The sequence below is a fragment of the Corylus avellana genome, chromosome 6 (assembly GCF_965113065.1).
Source record: "Corylus avellana chromosome 6, dhCorAvel1.hap1.2, whole genome shotgun sequence".
In the NCBI taxonomy this organism is placed as follows: Eukaryota; Viridiplantae; Streptophyta; class Magnoliopsida; order Fagales; family Betulaceae; genus Corylus; species Corylus avellana.
Genome location: NC_142495.1, coordinates 6,793,266 through 6,814,507, shown reverse-complemented (window position 1 = coordinate 6,814,507; position 21,242 = coordinate 6,793,266). Strand labels below are relative to the sequence as shown.

Genomic DNA, 21,242 nt, shown 5'->3' with positions numbered 1-21,242 from the left:
TTTAAGAAAATTTGATCAACAGTTTATTTATTTTTCATCCAAAGATCCATAAAATCCTCAGGATACTTACTAAAAGAATAGTAACCTAGTGACAATTTCCTAGATATAGCTTTGTACAAGCAAGATATCCCTCGTAAACTGACGACATAAAGGATTGAATTCCCCTATGCAGGAAAATTGATATCATTCACATGATTAAGAAACAGATAATCTTTCCATAACCGGTGTAAACTGTTGGTGCCATTGCATTCAATATTCTTCATTACCTCGGTCAACCTCATGAAGTTGGTTATACTCAATCAGCTTCCTCACCGTCTGCATCTCCATAATGAACCCATGGTAGCATTGACTCAAACAAGACAGCCAGTGCATTTCGATTTGCAACATCACGGGGAGCATGGCCATTGCCAAGTGGATTGGCAACTTGGTCTTCATTCTGCACAGGCCCCCTCATCCTTGGGTCAACCATAAAATCTTGCAGGATTTCAGGTGGAATAGATGGCACCGAATCGGAGAAATCTGAAACCAATAGATGACCATACCTGGCAATAATAAAACTAGTCAACCATATATCCAAATACAACAGACCTATGTAATAGACTCAGTCAAGTGCTATATCATATGAACAAGGCATGAGAGAACAAGATCCAGATATAGCCTAGAATCAAGACCTAGGCAAGATCTTTTGTCTGATACCAGCCTAAAAAAATTATTCACTGCTCAGGGATATAATCAATAAGCACACAGACATTCTGAATTTCAATAACTAAAAAAATTGTAGTAAAAGCAAAATTAAGAAAAAAAAAATGTATGAATTCAGATACTCACTCATTTTTCTCAGACGAGAATGCTTCTTTTCTCACAGAAGCCCAATCGTTGGCATCACTCCTATTAGTTTCCAGTGTTTCAATCACCAGCTTTGCGGCGTCCCTGAGTAAATTTTGCAGCTCTGGAAGCCTCCATATGATATAATTCCTCTCTACATACAAATTAATTAAGTGATCCAAGGATGGGATTCCCATTTGATCTGATCGAAAGAAAGCATGTTTGACAATATCGGTCCACACCCTATCCTTCAAAGGTACCTTTGCTACTAGTTTCTTTAGGACAGAAGGGTGAAGCATCAAAGCCTGCTTCATAAGATCATTTGCAGTAGCCTTTGTAGAATCCATATGAGAATCTTTTGAGGATTCCTCTCGCTCAAGATAAAACCGGCAAATGGCAAGTGAATATGAGAAATTTGGAAACAACCAAAGGGAGTTGTCGCTTTTATAGCTCTCAGAGAAGTGTTCTAGCCATGCATACTCCTCTGCCCTCAAGGATAAGTAGTCGATGCAGAACAAGGCACCCATTGGATCATCAGAATCCAATGATAACAACAATTTACAAACTTCTAGAGCAGACCGATGACAACCACGCCTGTCCATATTTTTCACATGAGTGAAAAGTGTTGTGAACAACGGTTTATTGATTTCATGGCTGAATTTCAATTGGCAATTACCCTGAAAGGGAGTGAACATAGGATGCCATGCACATTCCAAGGCATATAAACTCTTTGCTATAGCATCTGCTGACGCTTGATGGTCACCCGCAAACTTCCAATACTCTGCCATCGTTAACAGTGAATCTAAATGATAATGATGGTGCAACAAAATAATTGCAATACCATTGAGATCATGCGTAGCTTTGGCAGCTGCGAATTCACTCTGAGCTTGACCATAGGACGATGAAGGTACATATCTACATCACGAGAACAAGGCCGAATTAGAGTGCATGGAGATTGGAGAAAACTACAATCAAAATGTGACAGGGTACATGGCTTATACAAAATGAGAAAAGTATTCAACAATGTATCTCCTAGCTCTAACATGTTCATAACAGAGGTGTACATGTGAGTGAGTGAAATTGATATTGATAGAATATTAATTAAATGATTAAATTTACTATTTCCTATATTAGGATAATTGGTGATTTAACACGTCTACCACCATATAACAATAACAAAAGATCAGCAAAAGAAGAGTCTTAAAAAAAGGAACAAAAACAACACAACCGAGCAACTGAGAATGATGTTTACCTAAAGTAGTGGTATCCATCCCTTGTTTCCAGAAATTCCATGGACAAAGAACCATCCCAGCGATCCCAATAGTCAGAAGGAGTGACAAGAAGAGTCTTTCTACGAACATGACTTCCGATTCCGTGTCGTCCACCTCGTATTTGTCTAGAACTGCCGGCTTGATTACTTTTCTCAAACGACTTTACCACCTTCGAACCAAATATTCTTCGTAGCTCATTTTCTGCATTCAAATATTTGGAATCAACTCGTAAAACCGAAGGCACGCATTGGGCTTTTGCATTCGCTGCTTCGGCTTTGACAGGAGACAAAGTTTCCAGAATCGCATCCCAGGGTTTTTCCGCTTTATCTGCACCCGTCGAAGAACCATCCTGCCCTTTCTTCTTTTTCTTTTTCTTTGACTTGTTACTGGATTTCGAAACCAGGTCAACCTTACTCTCCAACCCGGACGGTTTCTCTTCAGAAACATTTACGTCCAAGGTGTCTGCGACTTCCGCATCGTCCTCCTGCAGCCAAAATGGCGACTGAGTTCAAAAACGGCGCCGTATGGTACGGGGATTTGGGGGTGAAGAGGGTTTCGACAAATTGCGTGAAAGAAAGGTTTTCAATTCGATCTCTAAACCTAAATTTTGATCCACTCCCAATAATTTAACCAAAAAAAAAAAAAAACAAATATTAGAACAAATCAGATGAGGATGGAGAAGAGGCAGAAACCTGGTCAGCGTCATCTTCGTCGTTGAGAAGGTAAAAGGGATTGACTGAGGAATCGGAGGGCCCAGATCGAATCCCATTCAGCTCCTCCTCCTCTTCTGTTTCGAGGGGCGGCCGCTGCAGTTGTTGTTCTTGTTCTTTCAAAACCTTTTTCAGCAATCGACCCGACATCGATTCGTTGACCGGTCCCGGCGTCGTATACACAATCCTAGGAAAGCGGCAAAGGAAAGGCGGTGCAGACGAGACTCCTCTCTCAGGCTCCGCAAAAGCTACGTACTCACCCAAGGCCAAGGGACAACGATACAAGGATACTGGATACAGCACAAGGGTTTCGTGCTTGGGAGAAAAATGCTACACTCACATTCTTAATACTATGGTTACAGCTCTACGACTTGTAGCACGGCATTTTTATTTTTATTTTATTATTATTATTATTATTTCAATATAATTAGAAGAAATACCATAAGGCATAAGGGACTAGGGCGATACTAGAACTTTTAGTTTTAAGGATAAAATTAAGAAAATAAATAAATAAATATTGGGGGGCAAAAGTTAATTTTTAAAGGTCTATTTCTTTTTTTAAAAAAATTATATTTTTGGGACCACCCTATAATAATATAAATATATATTTTATATTAAAATATAACATTAAAACGATGTTGTTTTTGTCTTGAACACCAAAACGGTGTCATTTTAAATATGAGTTAGGAATAGGATTTCATCATATTCATTATTTTTTTATAACACTTTAACCCAAATATATTTAAAATAAGCCTAAAAAAGACACAATAAAGGTATAAAACATCACAAAAACTCCAAAAGTCCATATATATATAAAATTATAAAACTGATGGTTATTGGTTTGAATAACTGCTAATGCCTACTCAGAGCAATTGCGGACTGCTAACCGCAACCACTTGTACACCCCTACTATACATCATCTCTTGTTTTACATGCCAGAAGTTTGTGACGTGTTTTCTTATAATATTTGGTGCGTAAAAATTATTTTTTTGAGTGAGAGGATCACGTCATCTAGACAAAGAATTTTATGTTGGAAGAACTTTTCTCTAATTCATTTATAAAAATACCAAAAATTTCGGGAGATACATAAATATTTTAATTATAAAAATAAAATAATTTTTTTTATTAACAACAAAAAAAAAAAACAAAAATTCTAACATGTAAATTGCACATTACCGCCGCAACCCAGCAAAGATGGCTCTGGTAAAGCTGCTGGGCTAGGAGTTGGAGATGAGTACAAAAGGGGCGGAGAAAATTCAGCTTGTTCAGATTTTGGAGGAGGGAAATTGCAGGCTCATTCCTTATTGGGTTGAGCCCATTCAAGAGGAGGTCTAGCAGAATCCAGATTTACAAGCCCTTGTAAAAAGGATTGAACAAGAGAAGGGGCCGGGATCAGGATCCCCTCCTATTATTGCGAGAATTGGAAATTCTCCAATTTTCAATCCTAGCCATTTATTTTTATCCAACAGCCCATACAATGTCATGTGTCCCACTTAATATTAAATAATAAAATATTAATTATTATTATTATTTTTTTAAAATAATAATAAAAAGTAAAAATCACATCAAAAAAATTGAGGTGACCAACCACCCCAGTTGAGTTTAGGGGAGGCTTCGGCCACCCCTATGGCCCTTGGGGTTGGTTCAGCCACCCCCAAGGGCCAAATAAAAAAAAAAGTTTGAAATTCTTTTGGCCATTGGGGATGAACGGACCACCCCCTAGGGCCAAGGGTGGTTTTGGCCACCCTAGTTTTTTTATATTTGATTTTTATATTTTTTTATTTGATTTTTCTTTCTTATTATTTTTCTTTTTAAAAAATGAATTAATATTTTATTATTTAATTTAGGTGGGACACGTGGCATCGTATGGGCTGTTGCATAAAAATGGATGGTTAGGATTGAAAATTGGAGAATCTCCAATTTTCCCAATAATGGGAGGGGATCCTAATCCGCTGGGCCATGGGAATTTAAGAGAAGAGAAGTGCTGGAGAGCCAAAGAAAATTGTCCAAATTTTTTTTCAAAATAACGTGGCAAAATTTCAACCACCTCTTGAATTTTCATTTTAAAATTTTATCACGTCAATTTGGAAAAAATTTTGGACAATTTTCTTTGGCTCTCTAACACTTTTCTTAAGAGAGAGGGGGAGGCCCGAAGGGGGATTATTTTCCTTTAAGAAAAATTATCCATAATTTTATGCATGTTTGAAAGGGGATGAGAAAACATGTTTGAAATTTTATGCAAGAATGCCAACCATGCCAAAGACACATCAGTACACTTCATTCATAGATTGTCAACTTCAAAGGAAAAATAAAATAATATGGTATCGCAGTGGATAACTTGTCGAAGTACGGATAAATTAGTTGTGAGATAAAAATATAGGTTTTAATATTATTATGAAGTCTTAATCTTTATAGTAATGCTATAATACAACATTGTTATCTCATTATACTGACCTTTTTTTAAAAAAATATATAAAAAATAAAAAAAATAAAAAAAACTTTAACATGTTCGTACAAGGGAAGAGAAAAAATAGAGAGAGATTCGAACTAATAATTTTGCTTCACAAGACATGGTCCTCGGTCGATTGAACTACCCATTAAAAACACTTTTCGTTATAAGTTTATTTAAAAACATTTATATCGGGAATAAAAACATTGATGAATTTATCCCCAACCCTAGTGTTGTTAGGAGGCCTAGTTCATCTCTCTACCTTAAAAGATTTAGGATAATTATATCATTTTACTGTTTCTTAACATAAGAATGATCCCAATGCTTTTCCAATCAATCGACCAATTATACCCATTCTATCTCAAAAGCACATAACATTTATATTATTATTATTTAAATTTTGCTAAATATGTTTTGAGCAATAGTAGTATCAATGTATTATCTATCTTATTCTTATGATTACAATAAACTTGTCCGCCAGTCCAATCCATGCATGCTAAACACGCAAAAAAGGAATTTTATGCGCCGACCTATGCATGCTATGGGAGATTTTTTTTTTTTTTTTTATTTAAAAAAAAAAGAAAAAGAAAAGAAAAATTAACCTTGTTGTGCTTTTGAAGTCGATGAAGTGTTGTGAGCAGCCATTGATGGCAATCATGGCCTCTCCAAGCAAAGCGTGGCAGCGCACAGTAAAGTAGTTTTGGGATCTAGATTTCCTTATATCGAGGAGAAATTATAGATTCTCTAATTATTAATCTCGATCTTTCATTTTAAATTTAATGATCTATAAAATCATTTAAACTTCAATAAAACAAAAGCCAGCAGGTCTCAAGAGATAGCTCAATCGGATCACGCTTAACGAAGTGGATGTCACTAGCTCGAATTCCCTTCTTCCCTCTTGTGTGGACATGTTAAAAAATAAATAAATAAATAAAAACCAGTATTTAATGTCTCGGTTATACAAAAACAATTAACATTTTATAAACCATGGAAAAAAGCTTTTCAAGGTAAGTCAACTTTGAGATTCAATCTTGACCGTTGCTTACACTACAGCATACATGCTGTTATTTTAATAATAGCATGTAAGTCAAATCTAAATTTAAAATAAAAAAATATTAAATATTCTTCTAATATTTTTCTGGTGTACTCTCAACTGTAATGTAATGTGGAATCTCTAATCTCTCTCCAATTAAAGGAGATCTAGTTTAGGAGATCTAGTTTTATCCCCGTGTCTTGCGGGAATTGCGGAAATTATATGGGAATAGAGAGAAGAGAGCGGGGGGGGGACCAATGGCGAAGGGGAAGGTTTATATGTAATGTTGGAGTGGCATATATGATTAGGCACGCCACTTTAGGCTGCAAACATCATTACAAACACCACGGGGACAGGCATGGTAAGGGACCTCATCATCATAATTATGGTTTTTTTTATGTTATGTTATGTATGGGATTAAGCCCCTTTATCATTGCTAATTATTACTTTCAACCTGGATTCCACAATGCCTTCTCGTTTTTCGCATTCTATTGGGTAATTAAGGTTGACCAGAAGATTTACCCCTATGTTTGCTATTCGGAAGTGACGTGAAATTGTAATAGATCTTATTGATACGAGAAAAAAATAAAATAGAATATTTTGTATGAAAAAGTGAAAAAAAAAAAAAAAAAATTTGTAGTGATTTTTTATTTATTTAAATAGTAATAAAATAAATAAATTTGTGGGCTAACTCATCTCATAACACCGGTTCAATAAGGGAGGGTTGTTCATTTCGTTCTGTGGTAGGCTTTGATACTATGAAGAAATTTGTGGGTCTAACTCATTTCATAAAATCGATTAATAAGAAAGGGTTGCCAATTCTTTATAAACATGCCCAAGATCTTGTCCACAGGCAATGTAAGACTATTTCTTAATATAAAAAGTGATTGATGTGATGTAAAAAGTAAGAATGTTGGATGTTGATTTTGACAGGAGTAGTATGAGACTTTTTTTTAGTCCATTGGCAAACAGAGCCTAGAGTTTGTATATCTATTATTTAAATTTTTTAAAAGACGTGTATACATTGATATCATGTACACTGTTACATGCATTAACTTTAAATCTTGATGGTCATACTTTACTAACACAAGTAAATTTAAAATGTAACTTTCAAAACCGATACAATAAAGACATGTTTTTATAGCATGTAATTATCATTTATATTTCTAATAAGATATAATTCAACTAGGTCGTGGTGTAATCTACGTTTTTTTACAGACACTTTAACTTGAAACATCAAAAAATAATATATTAAATAATTTTCATTTTGACAAAATACCTAAAAAAACAAAATACCCATCGATAAAACCATCAAAGCTATTATCTTAGTTGGTCTTGGTCTCCCTAGTGGGTAGGCGGGAAATTCGGTTGTGGACACTAGATTATAACAGATAGAACATTTCATGCAATTGATTTGAATTAACGGTAAAATATGTGTCACGGAGGTGAAAGGGCTGGATTCGTCAAATGATTAAGATTCTCTCAATGCAGCGTGGGTTTGACATGGTAACAGGGACCTAATCATCATTTGGGCGGGCCTGTCGTGCCGAAAGACTATTCATGCTGATAATCTTGTATTTTTCACGGTGGGGCCGTCGGAGAACAAAATAAATAGGCGGTTTCTCACAGCACCAAACCATTGACAATTTGACACGAACAGCCATGGGTTTTGGTGGTGGTGGCGATGGTTATCGTGGTAACTTGAAAAACGCCATTATAGCATTTCTAGCTCCCCTTCCCTCCATTCTCTTCTACCTCTCATTCCTTAACCGTATTGCTTCTACTGGGAGTGAGGGAGATTCGCTTTCTGATCTCCATCCTCTTTGGACATGGTGCTATCACCACCCTCTTCTGTTAGCCAACGCTCTCTTCTTCCTCAACGTTAATGTGCTCTTTTGGATCATCGGCAATATCCAGAATAACCACTGGGTACGTTGCTTTTTGTCGTTTTCCCTTCAGAACTACTCTGCTGCTTCAATTCTCATTTCTTTCCGATTGATCGTTGACTTTTGCTGTCTGGTTTGACTTGGGTGCAGATGATAGATTTGTATTGGACGGTGATTCCGGTGATGCTTGTTCATTACTACGCAACTCACCCTTTGGCTCACTACAACTGGTGGAGGTCGAGGATCGCGATGTTGATGACCTCGGTGTGGAGTTTAAGGCTCTCCCATAACTACTTCAGGCGTGAAGGCTGGCGGTGGGGTGCCAGGGAGGACTGGAGGTTCACCGATATGCGCCAACAGTACGGCAAGCACTGGTGGTGGGTGTCCTTCCTCGCCGTGTACCTCTCTCAGCAGGTAATTTATGTGCCTATCTGACTGCAGGGTAACTGCTCGATGTATTACCTGAATGCAAACTATGTCAGCTTAATCATTCAGAATGGGTTACCCAAAATAGCCAAAAAGGTTATTTTGGTCAGTCCCGTAACAAAAAATAGCAAAAAAACTTCATCATTTGGCTAGCCACAGTGCGCTCAACAATGCATTAAAAAACTAATAACAAAAATAATCTGATTCTCTTACTTTTTGAGAATAGTAAAAATAGGTAAAGAAATAACAATTTAAAAAGAATAGTGGAAATAAATAGCTAAATGTTGAGTCGAATGTAAGTGCTTTGAAAAAGTTGAAAATTAAAATAGAAAAAAATAATGTTATTTATCTAAAACATTTGTTGAGCAGAAATTGAATGCTTGTACAGGTATTTCTGATTGGAGTAAGCCTCCCATTGTATGTTGTACACTCGGTCAATGAGCCATTGAACATCTGGGATTCAATTGCAATCGTTGTCTCTGTGTGTGGCATCATTGTTGCGTACCATGCGGACAAGCAACTCCATGACTTTGTGACTAGGAACAGCAAACTAAAGGAGCTTGGAAAGCCAATGGTACCCAATCTTGACAAGGGCTTGTGGAATTACTCCCGGCATCCAAATTACTTCGGAGAGCAGTTATGGTGGTGGGGATTGGTTATATTTGCATGGAACCTTGGACATGGATGGACATTTTTCGGAGCTCTTATCAATAGTATGTGCTTAGCGTATGTGACTAGGCTTGTGGAGGACCGAATGCTGAAACAAGATTACAGAGCTGAGGCGTATAGGCTTTACCAGAAGACAACTTCAGTGTGGATACCTTGGTTCAAGTCATCCACGATAGGAGGAAAAGATAAAAGCAATTGACTTGATATAATGGGGCTAAGCTCTCGTAGTTATCTTTATCAGCATTATCCTTTATATTCTGTGTTCTTGCCTTGATTCATCTAGACTTTATGTACGTACGTTTATTTCAAGAAAAAGTTGGATTTTGTTTGTGCTTAGCCAAATTGACCATTGTATGCATTGTACTTGTACAAATCTTTCTGCATATGCTAAAGAATTCACCTTTGTTTTCTGAAGTTTTCAAAGGTTTACAAAAGGTTTAAGACTGATGTTCCTAAAGGTTTATGAGAGAGATTAATGTTAATAAATGAATGGTGAAGCAAAATATTTGGCTGCATGGAGTTTCTTAGCTGGTGTTTAAAGTGTAATACAAAATGTCATCTATATTGGATTAGAATGCTTAAGCAAGAAACCATGCTATAAGCTCTCCCAGTGCCTTTGAAGCCTGAAAAATGATCCTGGCAAGCAGTATGATATAAACAGAAGTGGCTAAAGTAGGTTATTATATTTCTTTGTTTAGAAGCTTGAAAAAGTGGAGATTTGGATCCTATGCTATGTGGGTGGTATATGGTACATACATCTAACCTCCAAAATTTAGGATAGGATGCTGCTGCCAAATTGTCAGAATGTCCACTTTTTCTTAATCTCCATTCTAGAGTAAAATGAAGTGTGTCTAGCTACCATCACATGTTTGATAGTAGTATTCTACTCCATTTTGAAAATGTTCATGTCTTGAAGAACACATATTTTGAAGTGTTTGGGTAACATAAGTAGGATTAGAGTCTTTCCTAAACTCCATTAACTTTGAAGAAAGGTGACCTGGTTTCATTGTGTAATTTAAGAAGAGGTTTGTTAGAAGACAGCTTTATTGGAGTACTTAAGAAGAAAATGTATTATGAAAAAAAATATTTGATGTTATTCATTGATGAAACAACAGGAAAGAGAGACACTATTGGTGTTGTCCTGCTACGTGTGTGCCTGCATATGGGTTGTAGGAAACAAATAAAAGGCGAAGAACTATAATATGGATGACAAAATTAGATAATTTTTTTCCATCATACAAGGTACGGATCACTTGGCACAGTAAAACTAGGACATTAGATAACTTTCTTACCATAATACAAGATACAGATCACTTTTCATAGTAAAACTAATGAAAAAAATTTACTTGAGTAAAAGGGAATTTTTTTTTTTTTTTTTGGTTTTGTTTTTGCAGTTAGAGCCTATTTTGTTAGTAAGGTGGTTCAATGGGGCTGGACCTGGGGTTTCTAAATGTTTTCTTTTGCAAGGAAAATGCTTGAATTAAGACAACTTTTATTACAACTTCCTTACAAACTCATATGACCGTCTGCATACATGCCATATGGTGCAATATGAGTGAAAAAATAAAGCACAAATTTGACAAGTAAATTTACTTTTTTAGTAGCTGACGTGGTAAGTTATATCAGCTTGTAAAAGACTTGTAATAAAAGTTATAGTACTCCTAACAATTGTTTGGCGTTGACGGAAACAGGGCTGGCTCAGTTCTTTATTTGCTGGTAGTGCTGCTGTTGGTTCTGTTTGGAAGAATGGTTGCAGATCGGCATAATGTTGATGGATTCTAAATTTTTTGCAGGGAATGAAAAGAGTTTATGAGGTAGAGTTTTGTGATCTATTGAGGAGTTACGGATTTAATATATATATATATATATATATCTGTTGGTGGTGATCTATCATTTAGATGTCTATTCATCTGGAAAGAATGTGGAGGCTTTGCCATGCCTTCTGCACAGATAAAGGCTTTAGGACTTCAAACAATGATTTGCCAGATAGTGGCTATGCTTTACTTGTAACTTCCGCTTTGAGTGTAAAATCATCTTTTCCATTTTACCAAAATTAATTTCCCTTATGGTTACATATATTGAAAAATCCTATATACAGGACATGTGTCGTTCTTTTCAAGGTTGATATGACATGATTTCGAATTAAAAACCTAGTTCTATTTACTAAAAGTCTAAATGTTATGGAGAATTACTCTACATCAATTTTAAAGGAGAAAATATGAATACTTGTCTAGAAATACCTATGTTGAGGAGTGTTCAGGTTGCCAAATTTGCCATCGGTCCATCTGCATGGGTTACGGGCAAATTTTTAGCCTTTAACCCAGGCGGACAGATACTATCTTCACTATCTGCACATATGTAGGCTAATAATGAAATATGGGTAGATAGAAGTAGATAATACCACACACACACACATATATATATATATATATATATATATATATAGTTTTGACTTATAAAACAACATCGTTTTGGGATTTAATTCCAAAAATTGGATTAAGCGCACCTCAAAAGGCTCATTAAAAAATTTTCAAAAAAGGCAAGCGCGTATAAATTAAGTCCATAGATTTTTTTTTTTTTTAAAAAAAGAAGACTACAAAAATCAAAGAGAGCCAAAAATGCAAAGTGGATGTCACGGGCAGTTATGGGTGGATTTTGCCCATTTTAAACAGGCAGATGATTACTAAAATTTTTCATTCGCAGAGTGCGATGCAGATATAAAATAAGAATATTATTCGCTCGCTCATATAATGTAGTTTACACCTTTTCGTATGCTTGTTCGTAAACTATCATTTTCAGTTTTAGGTTACAATAAGTTTAGGCATGATCAATGTCTATTCTATATCAAGACTGCAACCAACAACTTCGAACCACCAATATTTACTGCAATTATGCATATCTTGTCTACTTGCATTTGCTTATCTTGTCTATTTAATAAGCAAATGCAATGGCCTTCTTTTACACTTGAGGTATTTGGCAGAGTGTGTACACTTTCCTCTTACTGAACACTCAAATCGTGGTTACAGATAATTTAGATGTCAACATTTGACATTACTCCAGTGACAAGGTGTGTTGATATACATACATTTTTTTCTCTCTTTCTTTTTTAACTTATTCCTCCATTGACGGACTGTGACAAAAAGCTCACGGAGTAAACAGTTAATGGGCATTGAAATTCAAGATTCAAGAGATTAATAATATGACAATAAGATTCAAAACAAAACGGTCACTGTCCACATCCAGGATGTCTGTTGAGGCCCGTGAAGAGATACAGAGTTGATTCTTCATAAAACATGTTGGAAGATCTGCAAACCCGTTGTGAATGTCTTTGTTGTTTTTGCTGTCTTCTTTTGCTCGAATTGTTTTCTCCGCCCGCTCTTTGCCGTGCCTGATAGGTAATTTGCACTTCACTTGTCTCGTTACGCCACTGTGTGAGAATACAGAAACTCAGCAAGGCAAGTGAATATTCGCAAAGTTAATTAGTGTACATAATTAAGGGACAAATAACATAAATTCCTTCTATTTAGTTTATTAAATTTACATTTTTAAAAATAAATAAAGTTTTTCTTTAAACTGAGTTGAAAAAATTTCCTTTAACTTAGTCTATAAAAGTGATATGTGTCCCTTGAACATGTGAGATGCATGTGAGTTTTTAATAGTAACCTCAAAATTAGAATAAATTTTATTAATAACTAATGTGCATCTCATATGTTACTAAAAAAAGGGACACATATCACTTGTATAGACTAGGTTGAAGAAAATTATTCTAACCCAGTTTGGAGGAAGACTTTGTCCTATAAAAAAAAAAAAGACAGAGTTTTCCTCTAAACTAGGTTGGAGAAACTTCCTTCAACTCAGTTTATAAAAATGACATGTATCATTTGAACATGTAATCTGCACATGTCTTTTAATAGTAAGGACAAAATTAGAATAAATAATATTAAAAATTTATGTACATCTCACATATTAAAATACACATATTATTTTTATAGGCTGAGTTGAAGAAAGTTACTCCAATTCAGTTTGGAGAAAAACTCAATCTAAAAAAAAAAATAGGGTAAATGTGTTTTTTTTTTTTTTTTTGGGTTTGTTTTTAAATTTGCACCTACCCATTTGGGTTAGGTGAAGATCATAATTCCTGCATTAATAGGGCACTTAATGAGAGGTAGAAAGAAATATATAGGAAAAAAAGAAAAAAAGTACAAGTACAAGTTGAAGGAGAAGAAAACATCTTCCCCTTTCTGTCTTTCAGAAAAAAAAAATCTGAAATTGAGTGGACGTAGCCGATGGTGATATTAATGTTGTTTTAGAGAGGGTCGTATTCGGTGATAATTAACCTTGAATCTAATCCGATTTTCGTGCTTAATTAGAACTCAAAGTATTTATTTACAAGTATCTTCTCATTCTGCTTACCTATCAGGATTCAATCATGCCGTGGGAATATACCAGGGCATAAATTAATCGTTCTTTGTAGATGTAAACAAAGAAGATAGAAGAATGACGGAGAGAGAGAAAAGGGTGGGATGAACGGCGAGGAGGGGTCGGCAGTCAATCGTCGGAAGGGATTTTGTGGGCTTGTTTGAACTTTGAAAATAAGGAAACCCATATAAGAAGAAGAAAATGAAAGGGTGTTGGAAGTTGACGGCGGTGGCAGTACTTTGCCTTTACTGGGTTCCGATCTGGGGCTTCGCTGCGGAAAAACAACTCCGGTTTGGGAAAAATGGGGAGTTAAAGATACTGCAAGTGGCGGACATGCATTTCGCCGACGGCAAGACGACGCCTTGTGAGGATGTGCTCCCCAGTCAGGTCGCCTCTTGTTCCGACCTCAACACCACCGCCTTTGTCCGCCGCATGATCCTCGCCGAGAAACCCCATCTCATTGTTTTCACCGGTAACTTTGTCTTTTCTTTATGCTGCCTGCTTCCTTTTAACAAGTGATATTGAACTTAGGCATTTGATTAATTACTGCTAACCTTTGTGGTACAGGGGATAACATCTTTGGGTTTGACGCTACGGATGCAGCCAAGTCTTTGAATGCTGCATTTGCGCCGGCAATCTCATCCAACATCCCGTGGGCTGCTGTTCTGGGGAACCATGATCAGGAATCTACCCTCTCAAGGGAAGGGGTGATGAAACATATTGTTGGCCTGAAGAACACACTGGCTCGGGTCAATCCTGTGGAAGCCCACATTATTGATGGTTTTGGGAACTATAACATCGAGGTTGGCGGTGTTAAGGGCTCTGGTTTTGAAAACAAGTCGGTTCTCAATCTGTACTTCCTTGACAGTGGAGATTATTCCACTGTTTCTTCCATCCCTGGCTATGGTTGGATCAAACCCTCTCAACAACTTTGGTTTGAACGCACTTCTGCAAAGCTTCGGGTACTAATCTCACATTTTTTTTTTTTTTTTTTTTTTTTTTCAATTGGAAGTATAGAATATCACAAGAAGAATACACTTATGATAATCTGTTGAACAACCATACCTGTTTTCATTGCAGAGAGCATACAGGGACAAGCCAGAGGCTCAGAAAGGGCCTGCACCCGGCCTTGCATACTTTCACATTCCGTTGCCGGAATTTGCGAGTTTCGACTCAACCAACTTCACTGGTGTGAGACAGGAAGGCATTAGCTCTGCTTCTGTGAACTCTGGCTTCTTCACAACCATGGTGGCTGCAGGGGATGTGAAGGCAGCTTTCACTGGCCATGACCATCTCAATGACTTCTGTGGCAAGCTAAACAATATACAGCTCTGTTATGCTGGGGGATTTGGATACCATGCTTATGGGAAGGCTGGATGGGCAAGGAGAGCCAGAGTGGTGGTAGCAAACTTGGAGAAGACAGAGAAGGGTGGTTGGGGAGCTGTAAAATCGATCAAAACATGGAAGCGCCTAGATGATAAGCATCTCACGGCTATCGATGGTCAGGTCCTCTGGAGCAAGACCTCTACCGGTAAGGTTTCCTAAAGTTCCATGCATGCTTTTTGCTTAATGGTGATCTTAGCTTATCCTGTAGCTTTAGAGAAAAGCAATTGTTAGGAACATCTACATGATATACCCTGCTGATGCCAAAACATAACCTCTGTGTTTACACTTCTCTCTTGGTGTTACAGACCTAGGACAAGGTCTCCTTGTAGGCTTGAAGTCCATCCTTGCCAATGTCCTTGCCCTACTTTCATACCAGAAAATTAGATAGGAAACACTACAAATCAACTTTCCTCCTTTTTGTTGTTTGTTATATTTTGTCTTGTTTAAGACACATTTTGGCTTCCGTGACATGTGTAGAAACTTGCACTAATATAGAGAAATGATTATGGGGAGGACCAATAGCATGTCTCTGCACTAATATCAAACATGAATACCAGTTTCAGTGTCCTTGTCAGATGCATCTATCTGCATTCTTGTTTTCCATTCGATGTCAGCTGTTTTTTCCCAATTTTCTAATTCTAGTTTGCTCTGAACAGGACCCCGCAGAAAAAAACAAATTGGTGGCACTTGAGTAGCAGGCGTATGAAAAACAATTACTATATACAAGTACATTGATAACAAGTTGGCTGTGAGGAAGAAAGTTTTGGAACTGGTTGGATGGGAACATTTTAATGTACTGTTACACTATAAATTTATCTAGACATTCTGTTTGGCATACGTATCTTGAGAATAACTGAAACTATAGGAGGTAACTTACAAGGCTACATGAAAAACATTTTCTGGAGGAAGTTTTGTAATATGATTAAGTATTTGTATGCCATGTAATTCTGTGTTCTAATATGGTATTCAGGTCTGAATGAAGTTTGGATATTTGTGTATTAAGGCTGGTTGTCTTTTGAACATTGTGATGCATTTGTAGTAAGTGAGTGTAATATTTTGAGGCATGGGGGCGTGGTGCAGTACACAATCTGAGAAGATGACTAGGCTTTAACTCAGAATTACCACACATAAAGCAACTGGATTAAAGATTACAATACACTCAAGGAACGAGAACCTTGACTACAGCTCTTTCATTACTAATTTATTAAACAATAGCTTTTGCGACAAAAAAGTAAGATTTTGTCATGACCATGAGCTAAAATAAAATGGCACATAAAACAAAATGGATTTTTCAGTGAAGCCTCCATACCAGCCTGCCATTTAAGAACATCAGCAACCAGATTACCATCCCTAACGTGCTTCATAATCCTCTGTCCAATCCCACCGGCCATGCTTATGAAGCCCAATCAAGAGCGATGTTACAGTGACTAAATCAACAACAAAGCCTCTGCCTTCCATTTCTTCCACCAATCTCAGTGCTTCCTCAAGCAGAGCCTCCCTACAAAGTTGCAACACAACAATGCTGTACGTAACACCATCCACAAACCGACCCTTCTTCTTCAAGTCACAAAACAGAGTGTAACCAGCCTCAGCCCTCCCATTCCTAAACAACCCATCAATCACAATATTTTGTGTCCAACACGAGGCTCGTACCCCATCTTGAACCAGTTTCTCAAACAGTTGGCAGGCTTCCATGACCTTCCTCGCCTTAAACATCCCATCTAGGAGTGAAATGTACACACTAGTATCCGGGCTAAACCCATTGTACTGCATCTCACAAAAAATCTTGCTTGCATCCTCTATTCGATAGGATTTTCAGCACCCTGGAATAAGTATTCGATACCGTACGTAAACTCATCAGGCCCATGATCGGATCCTTTCAATTCTTCCCACACATGTAGAGCAATTTCAACCTTCCCAGCCAAGCATAGCTCCAGCACCTCCATGTGATCCAGTGGCGGAGCCACGTTGCCCCTTGGGGGTGCCACGGCACCCCCACGGATTTTAATTTTTTTTGTTTTTTTGGTTTTAACCCACGGCACCCTCAAAATAAAAAATAAAGAAAAAAAAAAATCTTTTTACAAAAAATTCTATTCTTTTTACCCTCAAAATTCTTTTTTGTTTTAACTCACAGCACCTTCAAAAATTTGTTTTAACCCACGGCACCCTCAAAAAATTCTAGACAATTTTTTTTTTTTTTTTTTTTGTATTTTTATCTTTTTGATATAATGTCGACATGTTACATTTTTAATATATTAATTTGAGCACATATTTATGAACTTTTATAGATTTTTTTGTAATGTATATATTGTGTGAATTACCAAATTTTTAGGGTAAAGAAAATTTTTAAGACGCAAAAAAAAATTTAGTGTCACATCCAATATAAAATGACCGACTCCACCACCTATAGTGGAGGACTTCTTTCGTGAGGCACGAAACAGTGGAGGACTTCTTTCGTGCATATACTTTTCACAGTCCTCTTTCGTGCATATCCTTTTCACAGGGGTAGTGGAGGACTTCTTTTTTAAAAGTCATGTCCAATACGATTATTGCAGTAAAAGATAATTTCAAGAAATGAGTGATAACAGGAGACCAATGTCACTCACGTTTATTCTATTCACATACCAACACAACTTGTCAAACAAGGGAATGAAATGTGTGTATATAATTGGTTCACTTTCCGTTTGTTAAAGGCTTTAGAGGTTTTAGTGGAAATATATTTTTTTGACGTAAAAAAATATATATAAGATTTTTTTTTTTTTTTTTTTTTTGGAAAAATGAAAAAGTATGGATGTTTTGTATGAAAAAGTAAAATTTTTTTGTTTTGTAATGATTTTTTTTTAACAGTAATAAAAAGTGATTGATGTAATATAAAAAGTAAGAATGTTGAAAAAAATGAAAAAGTAAGATAATAGTATCAAGTCTCAAAGGCCTTTGCCAAATGAAACCTAGGAGTTGTTTGTTATCAATTTGTGGAAAAAAAAAAAGAAAAAAAAAAGAGAATAATAATTAGTATAGAAAAGTAAAAATAATGATATTGAAAAGTGAAAATTTTTGTTTTGTAATAATTTCTTTATTTGAATAGTAGTAAAAAATAAATGATATGATATAAAAAGTAAATCAATGGCGGAGCCACGTTGCCCCTTGGGGGTGCCGATTTTAATTTAATTTAATTATTTTATTTTTGGTTTTAACCCACGGCACCCTCAAAATAAAAAATAAAAAATAAAAGAAATCTTTTTATAAAAAATTCTATTCTTTTTACCCTCAAAATTCTTTTTTGTTTTAACTCACGGCACCTTCAAAAAATTGTTTTAAACCACGGCACCCTCAAAAAATTCTAGACATTTTTTTTTTTTTTTGATATAATGTCGACATGTTACATTTTTAATATATCAATTTGAGCACATATTTATGAACTTTTATAGGTATTTTTTGTAATACATATATTGTGTGAATTACCAAATTTTTAGGGTAAAGAAAATTTGTAAGATGCAAAAATAATTTTAGTGGCACCCCCAATATAAAATGACTGGCTCCGCCACTGATGTGATCCAAAATCTCGAGCGCCAAGTCGATCTTACCAGATTGAATCAACGCATCGAGTACGAGCTTGAAAGTCCCGGAATCGGCGACGACGCCCTCTCTTTGCCGTGCCGTGCCTGACTGGTAATGTGTACTTAATTAAAGGGATAAATTACACTTTTTTTTTGGGTCGATTTAGGGTTTGTTTGGGGTTGGGTTTGAAGAGCCTAAAAGTACTTTTAATACTAAAAAAACTTATTTGAAACAAATTCTCGTTTGATAAAAAAATTAAAAACCCTTTTAAGGGTCCAAAAAACTTAAAAATGGCAAAAAAAAAAAAAAAAACACTTTTGACAAAAGTTTAAAAATAAAGCTTTTGCCCAAAAACTTTTTTTAACTTAAAACTCTATTTTTCAAACGTAATCACAAACACTTAATTGATTAAGTTTATTAAACCGACATATATTTTATATTTTTTTTTTTTTGTAAAAAAGAAAAACGTGTTATGATAATTCTACTAAGAATGCATGTAAAATATTACATGTTTTAATAAGAACATAAATTATTTGAATACATTGATTGGTGTATTCGTATACCTGTTATGAACAACGAGTTCACAAATGTCTTGGGTTTGATGACTAGAAAAAGACGTAAACTTTACTCCCATCTTTTGTAGGGAAAAAGAAGACAAGAAAAAGATGGATGAGATAGGAAGAAATTGAAGGGAGTGTAATGCTAAATGTTTCTCTAGTGTTATTTTAAGAAATTCGGAAGGGCAAATCCAAAACTGCACCAAGGGAAAAAATAGTTTTTTTTTTATTAAAAAAAAATTTTAAAAACATAATAAACAATTATTTAGGAATTAAAAAATATATAAAAAAACTAATAATTAAAAATATTAAAACAATTGAAAAACTTTAAAAAACTAAAAACTAGGAAAAATAAAAAATAAAAAAATAAAGGGATGACCCCTTGGCCAAAATGGGGTGGCTAGAGCCACCGCACATGGCCAGTCCTGGAGTGACTGAACCACCCCCACCATGAGCCACTCTCATGGCCTTTGGGGTTGTCCGGCCAACTCCAAAAAGGCCAAAAAAAAAAAAAATTGGTGGTTTAGTTTTTGGGGATGGCTGAGCCACCCTCATATCGGCCGTAGGGGGTGGCCGAAACCACCCCCAAAGGCCCCAAGCCACCCTCGTTTGGCCTAGGAGTGGTTTCGGACACCCCCCACAGCTGGTATAGGGGTGGCCGATCAACCCCCAAGGCCCTTGGGGGTTGTTCGGCCACCCCCAAAAATCAAATCCATTTTTAATTTTTTGTTTTTTTGTTTTTTTTTTTTAATTTTTCTTTTGCCCTTTTGAGGGTAGTTGGACCACCCCCAATAGCCATGGGGGTGGTTTGTCCAACCCCAGACCGGCAATGCGAGGTGGGTCTAGCCACTTTTTTTTTTTTTTTTTTTAATATTTTTAGTTTTTTAATTATTGATTTTTTTTTTATATAATTTTTAATGACTTGTTTATTATGTTTTTAAAAAAACCTATTTTTTCCCTTCCCAAAACTGCACTAGTCTTGGATAACCGCATCTATGCGGTAGTTTGTACTACTACATAAAAGCCGGATCCCTCTAAAAATGATGTTACTTTTAAAATCATCATTAGACTCGTCATTGATCATTAATAAATTTTAAATTACTGATAATTTTAAAAGCCACCATATTCTTATACTGATACAAAAACGATACAATAGTAACTTCTAAAATTATTCACCAAAAACCCAAATTTGTTAAAAAAAAATTGTACGAGCTGCAATTTGATATTCAGCCTACTTGGTCCTTTGCGAGTAGAAATTTTGGCCCTATCCATTAAAACTTATAGTCCTAATTCTAAACTAATCCATCATCCGGAAATTCCTAAACAAACATAAGCAAACCAATTTGCAAAGGCATAATAATATCTTAAAAAAAGACCCCATACCGGTTGCGAACTTGCGAATGTGAACTTACACATTCGTCCTTGTTTTGGTATGTTGAATTAGGGAGACGAGTCACGGTGCAAAGTGGAAACCAATCTTATGTTTTGGGTCCAAGTCGTCTTTGACTCTTTGTCCAAGTCCAAGTAATCATCCCTGATTTGTTTTTCTTTGTGGTTGTTGAATACAGCTTTGTCAAGTTAGGATCTTGCATTTCATTTGTCTTTGTAATTAATCTAATAATCTAGCTATTAAAAATTAGTACTTTATTCTGAATTATGAACTTATTAAACGGTAGATAACTAAAAAATATATTTTAACGAAACATCAAGGAAGCTCATTTTCAGAGCAAATAAAGAAGCTGAAGATTTCTTCTTTTCATATGGAAGGTACAGCTTTAATTTGGTTTCAAGAATTACATAAGTCGCATTCTTTTTCTACTTGGGATGATTTTGCTAGAGCATTACAGATTAGATTTGGTATGGGGTCTTATGATAATCCTATGGAAACATTGTCAAAGTTGAAACAAGAAGGATCTTTGGAAGAATATAAAAAACAGTTTGAAGTTTTATCCAATAAGGTGGCTGATTTGCCTGAAGCACATAAACTGAGTTATTTTATGGGGGGGTTAAAAGATGAAATTAGATTGGCAGTAAAGATGTTCAAACCTAGGAC

The 21,242-nt window shown here is 35.8% G+C and overlaps 3 protein-coding genes across 3 annotated transcripts; 2 read left to right on the top strand and 1 right to left on the bottom strand.

Moving 5' to 3' along the window:
- On the bottom strand, positions 1–3,130 carry LOC132188307 (transcription factor-like protein). The gene is made up of 4 exons (XM_059602730.2): positions 2,789–3,130; positions 2,078–2,580; positions 829–1,740; positions 1–542 (listed from the first exon to the last, which is right to left on the bottom strand). Exons 1-4 carry the CDS (start codon positions 2,954–2,956, stop codon positions 296–298), a joined length of 1,830 nt encoding a protein of 609 aa, XP_059458713.2. The 5' UTR covers positions 2,957–3,130; the 3' UTR covers positions 1–295.
- A 4,656-nt stretch (positions 3,131–7,786) lies between these two features.
- LOC132187187 (3-oxo-5-alpha-steroid 4-dehydrogenase (DUF1295)) lies at positions 7,787–9,605 on the top strand. The gene is made up of 3 exons (XM_059601408.2): positions 7,787–8,217; positions 8,325–8,588; positions 8,989–9,605. The coding sequence occupies exons 1-3, from the start codon at positions 7,951–7,953 to the stop codon at positions 9,466–9,468; spliced, it is 1,011 nt and encodes a 336-aa protein (XP_059457391.1). The 5' UTR covers positions 7,787–7,950; the 3' UTR covers positions 9,469–9,605.
- A 3,871-nt stretch (positions 9,606–13,476) lies between these two features.
- Positions 13,477–16,076, top strand: LOC132188436 (putative inactive purple acid phosphatase 29). The gene is made up of 4 exons (XM_059602881.2): positions 13,477–14,160; positions 14,256–14,650; positions 14,769–15,219; positions 15,731–16,076. Exons 1-4 carry the CDS (start codon positions 13,890–13,892, stop codon positions 15,763–15,765), a joined length of 1,152 nt encoding a protein of 383 aa, XP_059458864.2. The 5' UTR covers positions 13,477–13,889; the 3' UTR covers positions 15,766–16,076.
- The last annotated feature ends 5,166 nt before the right edge of the window (positions 16,077–21,242 follow it).

Excerpts from the sequence above, each read along its gene's own strand:
- LOC132187187 (XM_059601408.2), top strand. The coding sequence starts at position 7,951 with ATGGGTTTTGGTGGTGGTGGCGATGGTTATCGTGGTAACTTGAAAAAC. Across the intron at positions 8,218-8,324 it reads ATATCCAGAATAACCACTGG|ATGATAGATTTGTATTGGAC; the intron begins GTACGTTGCTTT and ends ACTTGGGTGCAG. Across the intron at positions 8,589-8,988 it reads CCGTGTACCTCTCTCAGCAG|GTATTTCTGATTGGAGTAAG; the intron begins GTAATTTATGTG and ends ATGCTTGTACAG.
- LOC132188307 (XM_059602730.2), bottom strand. The coding sequence starts at position 2,956 with ATGTCGGGTCGATTGCTGAAAAAGGTTTTGAAAGAACAAGAACAACAA. Across the intron at positions 1,741-2,077 it reads GATGGATACCACTACTTTAG|ATATGTACCTTCATCGTCCT; the intron begins GTAAACATCATT and ends CTCGTGATGTAG. Across the intron at positions 543-828 it reads TTCTCGTCTGAGAAAAATGA|GTATGGTCATCTATTGGTTT; the intron begins GTGAGTATCTGA and ends TATTATTGCCAG.
- LOC132188436 (XM_059602881.2), top strand. The coding sequence starts at position 13,890 with ATGAAAGGGTGTTGGAAGTTGACGGCGGTGGCAGTACTTTGCCTTTAC. Across the intron at positions 14,651-14,768 it reads GCACTTCTGCAAAGCTTCGG|AGAGCATACAGGGACAAGCC; the intron begins GTACTAATCTCA and ends TTTTCATTGCAG. Across the intron at positions 15,220-15,730 it reads CTGGAGCAAGACCTCTACCG|GACCCCGCAGAAAAAAACAA; the intron begins GTAAGGTTTCCT and ends TGCTCTGAACAG.